The sequence below is a fragment of the Delphinus delphis genome, chromosome 16, assembly GCF_949987515.2.
Source record: "Delphinus delphis chromosome 16, mDelDel1.2, whole genome shotgun sequence".
Classification (NCBI taxonomy): domain Eukaryota; kingdom Metazoa; phylum Chordata; class Mammalia; order Artiodactyla; family Delphinidae; genus Delphinus; species Delphinus delphis.
The window spans coordinates 13,633,478-13,643,994 of record NC_082698.1 but is presented as its reverse complement, the minus strand read 5'-3'; the positions used below and the strand labels follow the sequence as shown (position 1 = coordinate 13,643,994).

Genomic DNA, 10,517 nt, shown 5'->3' with positions numbered 1-10,517 from the left:
TTTGACGGCGAAGAGACTTATTATAAGTCAGAAGAAAGGAAAAGCTTCCCTGTTCTGGGCCCTGTGATTGCACAAATCCAAAATACTGCCGGCGTGGAGATCGCGGCTGGAAAACTCTAGAAGCTGGGGTTGTTATTAGGCAGGAGCTCTAGGGTTTCCGGAGACAAATTCCTAAATAAACCAAGAAACACCAAGTGGGAGATCTAGGAGGGAGGGCCTGATGGTCCGACACCGCTGGGACAGAGAGCCAGAGAGTGAAAGGAAGCAGAACAAACATCGTCGGCAGGCTCCTCTGTCTCCCGGACCGAAACCCTCCCCAAACCTCATCCCAAGCGCTCTCGGTACCAGTGGCAGGGCCTGGCACTGCCGGGGCTGCCACCCTCTGCCTCAGGTCCCCACTCGGAGACTCATCACTTGCTGGCTCTTCTTTCTTCTTCTTTTTTGTTTTTTTAATCCTTCAAATACAAGACAAAAATACACCTCATTTATCATCATAGATATATATATTTCACTCTCACCACATAAATACAAAACATCCAAATATCCAAAACATTCAGAACAAAGTTAGTAGCCAGGATTCAGTGACACCTACCCGCGTTTGAATCGTTCATTATTTTCTTCACTATTTGCCTAAGGAAAAAAAAGAGAGAGAGAGAGACAGAAAGAAAAGAAAAGAAAAAAGGGAAAAAAGCTTCCGACGTAAATAATTTACAATAAAATTACTATTTTTAAAATGCTCTGCGCTCGCTTCGGATGGAGGAATACATTCTAGACACTGCGGCACCTCGCCGTCTGGGTCTGTGGTTTTGGTTAAAATGCGGGTGGCCGTGGCTGTGCGGTTAGGGCGTGAGGCCGCGACAGCGTCGCGGTCCGGGTTTCTGACTTGGGACCGCCGAAACCCTGGGGGTGTTTTAGGGGAGGCGGTGGAGAGGGATGTCTTTCATATCCACGCAGGGAACTGATCGGGATATGGAGACTACCGACAGAGGAGGCCGGGCCGCCCTGATGTCCCCGGCTGCGTCCCTGCCTCCCGTCCGCAAAGAACTCTGAAATCGGGACGTTTCCTGCGTGCTGGGAGGGTTTTGTGAATCCGGGGAGAGGGCGAGAGGAGGCAATGGGCACTGATCTGTTTCCAAACCTAGCAACTCTGCCCGGAGCCACGGGTCCGGGAACAAGGGAGACGGTGGGGAGAAGAGCCAGCGTCCGGGAGCTGCCGCCAGCTGCACAGCTCTCTCTCCTGGAGGAGCGTGAAGCTGTCGGCCACCTCCCGGCGCAGCCTCGGAAAAGATTCTGAATTTTCTTTCACTTAGCAGCATAGGCTTTTCTTTTGCTTTTCCCTTTTAAATTCCTGTTTTAAGTCATTACACCCAGAACTTTAATTTTGTATTGCCCTGGGACGCATTTTGTATCCTGCATTTTCTTACGCCTTCTAAACTCCATCGTTATGAGTATTTAAAAACTGGTTCCACTCCATTTGGTTTTGTGTGGTAGTTCTTACTCTCCTCTTATTGCTGATGAGATCAAATTTATTACTGCCGCTGCCCATCACGATGTTTGGTTTATTGTCTCCTGGGGTCGGGGGTGGTTGTGATTGGAGTTTCTTTAAAGGGGAGAAAATTCGGCAGGATTTGTCCAGCCAGGAAGCTGCGTGTGCACCGGCTCTCTCGAGAAGTCCGCAAAGTGGGGCCCAGGGGCTTCTCTGGCGAGAGGAAGGAACGTCCTCCTTTTTGGTCTAATGAAATCTGTCAGCCTTTTCAGCTGGGGTCTGCTCGCAGCTTCCTTTTTCAGATATCCATAAGAATAATCAACGGCAGCAGTGGCTCGATCTAGAGCAGATGTCCTGTGCTCCGGACTTAGAACCAGACTTTACCCTCCAGGGCCAGGCACTGGTTGGGGCATCAGGTTGGCTAACTCGGGCTTTCCCCCCAATTCTTTGGATTCTCCTGGATTCAGAAGGAAGTTGGGGGCGAAGGGTGGGTGTGGGAGGACACAGGAACGGTAGGGGGAAAAAATAGCCCAAATGGGGTAATATTGGAAGCAGAGCCTGGTGGGGAAGGAGAGCTGTCAGAGGCCTCTTGGGAGCCGGGAGCCCAGCGCAGGGGCCCCGGGTGCCTAATGCGCGTGAATCCATAAATATCACCACGATAGATACTATAAATATAAATACAGGAAAACACTTAAGATCAGTCCAGCGCTTTTTTCTCGGCCCCTTCTTTATTGTTGGTCCGGGAGTAAGGCTCGAAGGCCGAGGAGCTCAGGTATCGGGCGGAGAGTTCTTGCAAATTCCCGGCCAGCGAACCGGCCATTGTCAACGGGGCGGAGGAAAGGCGGCTGGCGACGGATCCGAGCAGCGAGGGCACGGGCAGGCTGAAGAGGCCGTGGCCGGCAGCCGGTGCGCCCGCGTGCAGTCCCCCTGGCCCGGTGGGCCCGGGGCCCGGAGCGCCTCCCACGGCCGGCGGGTGCGGGGACGCGGCGCCTGCGGGACCCGGGGCGGCGGCGGCTGCCGAGCCCGCGGCAGAGCCCGCGCCCAGGGCCGGCAGGTTGGGCCCGCGTAGCGCCGAGCCGAGTGCGCCTGTGGCGCATGGCGGCAGCAGCGCAGGCAGGCCGGGCGGCGACAGCAGGCGGCCCTGCTCCAGCAGCCGCAGCACGCTGCACGTGGCCGCCGTCTCCGACACCACCGAGCGCAGCTCCGAGTCCTTGCCTTGGTCCTTCTTCTGCTTCGTGCGCCGGTTCTGGAACCAGACCTTCACCTGCGCGCCGGGCGCAGGGAGGGTGGGAGAGAGGGGCAGAGGGAGACGGGCGTCAAGGGGAGCGGGCTCCCGGAGCGCGAGGGCTCCAGGGGGCCCTCCCCCAACTCCAGCCAAAGCCCCAGTCCCAGTCCCAGCCCGAAGAAGTCGGGCCGGGAGCTGCGGGGCGGGTGGGCGGGGCGGGGAGTCAGGGCCGCCAAGAGGGGTACACAGCTCCCATACGCTGCGCTTCCGGGTCATGGAAGCAGGCCTAGGCCAGCCTGGGTTACAAATAACAAAGAAATAAAAATGTCCACGACCCTAACTGGAAGGAAGACCAGAAGTTATTTCACTGGGCTGCCGCACTACCCGCAGCGGAACTATGGATCAGTGCTGCATAAAAGCCCGCATTTCCAGGAGAAGGTGTAAGGCCTAAAGGATGCAGTTCGGGAAGTGGGAAGTGAGGGTGAATGGGGAGGAGAGTGGCCCAACTGGCTCGAATTTAGCCCCAGAGCACTCCTCCTGTTGAAGGCTACGAGAAGCTACTTCCTGCTTGTTAGGGTCAGATTGACTATGAACTAGCAGCAAGCAGGCTATAGACTGAATAACTGGTGCAGGATGAACTTTATAGGCCAAGCTTCCTCACCACCAGGTGGATCGAAAGGGCTGAGTGATACCCTTCATTTGTAACTCAGCTGCTCTCCATCATGAACTTTGGAGTCATGGGAGGAAGTCAGTAGGCTGGAGTGGACTAAATTCTCTCCGTCAACCTCCCCTCTTACTTCCTGTTCTCCCTTTGCCCCTCTTCAGGCCTAGCTGGTGGCCCAGAATGGAGTTTGGTAGCTCTAGGGAAAGGTTATTCTGTCTAGATTTTGTAAACTAAGAGGGATGGTGGCTGAGAGAATAGGGAAAAAGCTACCATGCCAACTCAAATTCGAACATCCAGTATGTTCTGTCCTTGATTCTCAGCTTTCTGCCCAGATCCCATACCCAAAATGCTCCCCACCCACTTCAGGGCTGGGCACAGGTCAAGGGACTGGTCCTCAGAAAGAAATACGCCTTCCGTAGGCCAAGCTGGTACCATGCCCTGGGGAGGCCCTAAATGAACCCCACAACACAAAGCTCTCAGGTCGTAAAGTGCTCCTGGGCCCAGAGTTCACACAGTCAGCCCCAGTAGCATCATATGGATTTCATGTAAAGGAGAAGACCTCAAGCACAATTGTCAGTGCTGGCTCCCAAGGCCCCAGATCTGCTTCCCATCCCATACCTCACACATCACTGGCACTTAAGACAGGGTCTCCTAGGTGCCCACAGTGGGTGCTCAGGGCTGGGAATGGGGCTGAGTCCAGCTCAAGACCAGGGAAAGCCTTAAGCATTGGGGCAGCCTGGTCTGCAAAGGCAGATCTCTGGAATATGCAACTTTTTGATCCCTAGTTGTCACCCATGCTCTGGAACAGGGGGTTTTGGCCCTAGCCCCATTCTTGCTGAACGGGCCTGGGTGCTGTGTAAGGCTAGGGTCTCCAGAGGGGGTGTGCCTGGAAATCTGGCCAAAATGTTGTGGCCAAAACAGGGGCAAACATTGGTTCCTCCAAGAGCAGAGACAAGCAGGGAATTCTCAAGACTGGGGTCCAAAAAGAAATCCAAAAGGATAGGATTTGGGGCCTCCTGGGCTAGAGGCCAGGAAGATTTGGGGTGGAGGGGGAAAGGGATGGCTTAGGAAAGGGAGAAAGCCTTCGCCCTTTCTTCCCCATCCTCCTTATCTTCTCCGCCTCACCTGGGAAGCTCTATCCAGAGTCAAGCTAGGTGGTGAGGAAGAGCTGGCTGGGGGTGAAGGGCAAGGAGGCTGATGCTGAGCTGTGTGCAGCCCGGCCGCTGAGTACCTGGGTCTCTGAGAGGTTGAGCTGCCGAGCGAGCTCGGTTCTCTCCCGGCCCACCACGTACTGGCAGCGCTGGAACTCCATCTCCAGCCGGTAGAGCTGCTCCGCCGTGAAGGAAGTGCGCGTCCTCTTGGGCCGATCCAGGTCCAGGCCCTTGGGCAGGATGATCTCTCGGATGGACCCCTTGGCATCTGGGGAAGGGGAGATAATCAGGCACAAGAACCCTCCTGCCTTCCTCCACCTCCCCTGGCCCGAGCTGGCTTCTGGGACACAGTCACCAGCAGCCAGCAGTCCGGAGGTGGGAAGTCGGGCTGCTGGGCCTGCAGCCACAGCCGGGGAGCAAGGACGCTGTATGTGCTTGGGGGGTGGGGGTGGGGGTGGGGGTGGTGGGGGGACTAACTCCACACAGCTGATGGGAAGGGGAATCGGACTTGGCCTTTGTAGAGCCCTCCGAACAAGGGAGAAAAAAAATCAATTCCAAATCGGCTGACGTTCCTTTTGGTCTGGGGGCCTCGGCTGCGTGGACTGGGTCCCCTGTAGCTTGAGGGTCCCCGCACTGACCAGCTCAGATCCTGCCGGCCCCAGCTCTGGAGCATGTTGACCAGACCGCACTCCGGCGGTTCCCACCCCCATCCCGGGGTCTCCTTCCCTCCCGAACCAGGGCGGCGGAAGGAGGAGGGACCGAGTCGGAGCCGGCAAGGCCTGGCGATCAGTTGGCGGGGGCGGCGCCGGGCCGGGGCCGGGCCTCACCACCGCCACCGCCGGAGCCGACCGCACGCCGCGCAGCAGAGCGGGGTCGAGGCCAGCACTAAAGCGACATCCGCGGCCTGGCAACCCAGCTTGGCTGCTTCTCCCAGCGGCGGCGGCCAGGCCCGAGCGCGGCGCCGGGCCCCTTGGCCCAGCGCGCCAACTGGCCTGGCCGTAGCCGGCGGTCCGCGACTGTTCTCCAGCGCCCGCGGCCCCCTCGGACGCGCTCAACTCGCCAAGGTGCGGGAGCCCGCGAGCGGGTTCCCCGCAGGTCCTCCAGTCCGCAGGATGCTAACAGGTCCTCCAGAGTTTCCGGCTTCTTTCCCGGGTCGGAGGCCGCAGCCTGGATCCTGGGCCCTCCCGCACAGTCCCTCGGCTACCCCAGCAGCCAAACCGGCGGGGCCTCTCGAGGCTTGAAGGGATCGAAGCTCCTGGAGAGCGCGCGTCCCAGGTGGGAATCCCCAGCGGCTGGCCGCACCCGGGACGGGGAGGGCCAGCAACTTTCTCCTAAGTCCCAGGAGGCAGACCCACCCGGGCTGCCGGGGTCGGTAGCGGCACGCAGCTCGAGCCCCTGAGTCGCCCCTAAAGAACGCCCCCCGCAGCCGTGCCCCATTCCTACCTCGGACCAGGATCCGGCGGCAGTAATCCGGATCCGCGGTTGAATTGGATTTACTTTTGTTACAATCTTCCGCGGCGCCCGACGCAGAGAAGGCGCCCTGCGGTTCCTTGAGGAAGGCGGCAGGGAGGTTCCCCTCCGCGCCCTTGCTTTCCCGGCTCTCCTTGTGCGCATTCTTCGAGACCCGGGCAGCCTCTGCGTCCGAGTGGCACCGAACGTCCATTTTGTCTCGTTTCCCGAACATAGGAGAGGCAAGAGCAACAAAACAAAAAAAAAAAAAAAGAAAGAAAGAAAAAAAAAGGGGGGGTGGGGGGAGGAGAAAAAAAAAAGCAGACGGGAGACAAAACCGCTACAATGCAGCCCCTACGCTCGGTCCGGAGAGAGGCAAGCGGCAAGAATGAATGCCCCCGCGGGGCGGCTGCGGCGGCCGCGGGCAGGTCAGCGGCGACCGCCGAGTGGCGCGCTCGCGGAGAGGCGGCGGGTCTGGTCGTGGATCCCGGTGGAGCAGCGGCGAAGCCGCCTCGTCAGCGCCCGCGTCCTCTGAGCACGTCCACTGTCCCCAGCCTGGCGATCAGGTAGCGAGCAGCGCAACTCCGAATTGCTGCGGCTCCCGCCTATTACTGAGACTGCGAGTAGCAGTTGTCCGACACCCGGGGGGACGCACACTCGCTGTTGCAATTGATTACGGGTAATTTCGCAGCCTCCACGTTTCGGCTACCTCATGAATACACTAAATTGTTTGGATAATATATCAGACCGTAATGGATGGTTTCTGTCCTTGTCCCCAATCAAGTAGGGGTTTAGCCAGTGAATAAACGGAAATGATTGGTCTTGCTTTCAGGAAACACACAATCAAAGACCCACACTTCCAGAAAAACTTTTGACAAGATTCATCCTGAATTGTTAGTACCGTTAGCAGGCATTATTAACTTTCCCTTTGCCTTTGACCCTCCTGCTCACACACTGGCTAGAGGGGTTTTCTCCACACTCGACAGATAGAGCTGAATGAGGATGGAGGGGGGAAGAAAAACAAAAAACAAAAACCCTTACACACCCTGCGGCAGAAGAAAGCAGTCGCCTCTAGGAGGGGAAAAAAAGGGGGGGGTGGAGAAAAAGTTTTCCCCAAAAGTACTTCCCCCACCCTCTAAAAAGCCAAGCTTTCGTCCCAAACAACTCCTTAACACACCTCGAAGCTGACAGCCATCTTAAACTGCCACCTCTCTTCATTTAGTTCCAGTTGGATTTTTTCATGCCTGCACCTCCAGCAGCCCTGAGGCAGCCCATTCAAAGGGCAGCTTTGTACTCAGAGAGTCCAGCAGGAGAGAGAGGGGGAGAGGGAGAGAGAGCCGAGAAAATCTGAACTGTGAGATCTGCTTAAAAAAAAAAAAAGTTTTCCCCTAGCTATTTCATTGTCTCTGCTACAATATCTTTGAGAAAAGCAACAGCCAGTAATCCAATAAGAGCATTGATTAGGCCACAATGATTCAATTCAAGCGCATGGCCTTGTGCAAGGAGCATGCTCCAGCCCTTCTCGTCACCTTGCCGGGGCAGAAGCCCTCTCCACGCCGCTCTCCCCATTCATTCCTTTATGGGAAATGCGGAGCAAAAGGAGTGAAAGATGGCAATTATCTAATTGGACTATTAACAAACAGTCCTCTGAGTGCGGCGGTCTGGCGTGGCTCCTGGGCGGGGGAAGGGCCGTGTTCCCTGCCCTCATTCACAAAGAGTGCAGGGGCCGGGGAGGAAAGGGGGCTTTTTAAAGGGCGTGGGGAGTGGGGCGGGGGTGGGGGAAGAGGAGAGGTGGGAGGTTTGGCTGAGAATTTTTCCACACAATTCCAAGAATGGGGGCGGAGGCGGGCGGGGAAGGGGAAGGGGAAGGGGAGGGGGCTGGAGTGGGGGTCGCGGCGAGCCGGTGGGAGAGGGGGAGGGGAGGGAGGGAGGGGAGGGAAAGGGGTAAGAGTGTGTGCGGTGGGATCGGAGGGGCTCTGCCCGCCGCTTCCTCCCGCCGCCGCCGCCGTCCCCCTGCCGGACTCCAGCAAGCATCGGGGGCGGAGATGATGAGGGGCCCTCAGCCGGCTCCTTTGCTCTCTCCCCCTCCCCCTTCCTCCCCCCAGCCCCTCTGGCCCCCAGGGAGAACCCACGCTCGGTCCGGTTCCGGGGGGCGTCTCTGTCCACGGAGGCAGACCTTGGGCTTTTACTTTATTTCATTGGTTGGGGGTTGTGTGTACGTGTGTGTGTGTGTGTGTGTGTGTGTGTGTGTGTGTGTGTGTGAGTGAGCACGCGATTGTCCCGAGCTACTCTCCGCAGGGCGGCGGGCTTCCCGGGTCCCCAGCGGACCGGTGGTCCGTCAGTCCTCCTCCACACGGGCGGCGGCCCTCCAAATCCCACGCCAACTGGGCCTCGGGGTGGAAAGTGCCTTTGAGTCCCGGCTCTCCCGGGGCCGTCCGGTAGGGACAGGTGGGAGTGGAGGGGGGGAGGGGTCCTTGCTGCCGTCCTGTCCTGAAGATGTGGCGTGGGCTTGGGACAAAATCCAGCCAACTCTCCAGTGACTTGCCGCAAAGCTCAAACGCCCAGGTTGGCGCTCCGAGGCCCCGAGGGCTTCACTCCCTCGCTGGCCGAGCCAACGCGGGGCGCCGCCGCGGGGTCTCCCGCTACCGCGTTGACAGTGCTGGTCCCTGGGATTCGGGTCCTCCTGTTGAGGATTTGCGCGGTGGATGGGGCCCTTGTTTACCTGCAGCGCTCAACCAGAGTCAGTTACTGGGGCCTCCGCGGGCGGGGAGATGTGAGGCCCCAAATTTCTGATCACCGACCCTTCCCCGCCACCTGGAGGGTGGGGCCTCGAACTCTCCAGCTGGCTCTGGCCAGGGGTCCCACCCCAACCGCTCCGGGTCCCCAGGAGGATTGGGGGCCTCTTTATTCCCTCCGGAGACCTCCCGGCCGCGGAGAGTCCAAGATCGCAGGGATCCTCCCCGGCCGCACCCAGCTTCACGGCCCGCAAAATCCATGCTTATACCTGCGGTGCCGGGTCAAAGGCCCAGAGGGAAGTCTTTAAAAATAAAAACGCCCAACCCACCGCCTCATATTTTAGGTCTAGGAGGGTGAGCCAGCCAAGCAACGAACTGCTGCCTGTAGTAAGGACGCCCTGGTGGCTGTCCCGGGGTGGTGGCCCGGGAGATCCATGGCCACGTTTCCCCCGCACCAGAGGATACGCCCAACTGTGGCCAAATCCCAGATACCGATTTGAAGTTGGGCCTCGGACACTCTTGCCCTCCCCCGTCTTGTAGGGGATAATAGTGGCATATTTTGTTATATAAGTGGCAACTATTTACTGAGCAGTCAGTTACCAGGTGCATAAACTCATTTCTTTAACCTCTCGGCCAGGGAGGCACTAATATGCCTGTTTAAAGTTTTCAGAATCTGCCAGTGTTGGTGATGTGTGTCAAAGAGATACAGAGCAAGGACCTTAATGTTAATGCCAGGAATCCTGAGTATTAGGCATCAACTTACATGAATTTTATCCAGACAGCAACAAATACAAATGCAAACATGAAATTCTTGTTTCTGATAATGCTGTTTATTTCTAGCCATGAGCCTTTCTTAGTAGTCTATCACCCTCCTACATCAAGCTGCCCTGGACTGAATAAAATGCAGTTTTATTGGCTCCAAACCTACTGAATGAACGTCTACGAGCAAGGTCCTGGAATGTGCGTTTCTGGCTGCCTCCCCAGGGGAATTTTCCACAAGTTAAAGTTGGAGAACGACACCTTTTAAAGTTAGCTTAAATTAGGAGAGCTTAAGTTGCTAAGCTTCCTGAGGACAGGGAGTTCCCCCCTCCACCCCTTACTGGAAATGCAAATACTTATTGGGGAAGGGAAGACAATGGGGCATTATGGAGAAACAACCAGTTTAATTAAGCAGCCAGTAACCAAGAGTCAGGAAGTGTCAGGACCTGGGGCAGGACCCAGGGTGGCCACTAAATCATATAGGCCTTCTCTCCACATCTTCAAGGACAAATCCTTAACTAAAGGAACTCATTGGTCCTGGCCATGGCTCTAGGCTGGCAGCACAAATGGTGCTGTTGAACGATGCCCTTCTATGTTCCAAGCCCTTGAAGTAAACAAATTCAGTAAAGAAACAGACAACCCATAAGCTGGTTTTGCTTTATGTTATGCATAGTACTTTTTTGTGACTGGATTAAAATTCTATGGGCATCCATCCAGAAAAACCATGACAGGTTTCTGAGAGGACAGAGTGGAGATGGAAGCCCTGGGATGGAAATTTCAGAAAAGCAGCTGCTGCTCTCAGAAAAAACTAAAGCTGTGTGTCCATTGGCAATGAAAGGAGAGAATCCAGTCATTTATTTGGATAATCTGAGACAAACCTGTCTACACAACACATGAGGACACAGGGCTGCTCCAGGTAAAAGTGTTTTATGCTCTTGACTAAATGTGCCTCCCTCCCTGGTACCCTCCCCGATCCCACATCGATGTCTGCAGGTGCATACAGACCCAGAATAGAACTGTAGAGATGGAAGAATTTTTAGAGATCATC

The 10,517-nt window shown here is 56.7% G+C and overlaps 1 protein-coding gene across 1 annotated transcript; it reads right to left on the bottom strand.

Annotated features, from left to right (window-relative positions):
• Positions 1-2,183: 2,183 nt before the first annotated feature.
• On the bottom strand, positions 2,184-6,210 carry VAX1 (ventral anterior homeobox 1). The gene is made up of 3 exons (XM_060033543.1): positions 5,970-6,210; positions 4,607-4,794; positions 2,184-2,750 (listed from the first exon to the last, which is right to left on the bottom strand). The coding sequence occupies exons 1-3, from the start codon at positions 6,208-6,210 to the stop codon at positions 2,184-2,186; spliced, it is 996 nt and encodes a 331-aa protein (XP_059889526.1).
• Positions 6,211-10,517: the final 4,307 nt, after the last annotated feature.

Coding starts and splice junctions, on each gene's coding strand:
- VAX1 (XM_060033543.1), bottom strand. CDS start 6,210: ATGTTCGGGAAACGAGACAAAATGGACGTTCGGTGCCACTCGGACGCA. Junction 4,795..5,969: donor CCGCCGGATCCTGGTCCGAG/GTAGGAATGGGG, acceptor CCCCTTCCCCAG/ATGCCAAGGGGTCCATCCGA. Junction 2,751..4,606: donor TCAACCTCTCAGAGACCCAG/GTACTCAGCGGC, acceptor CCCGGCGCGCAG/GTGAAGGTCTGGTTCCAGAA.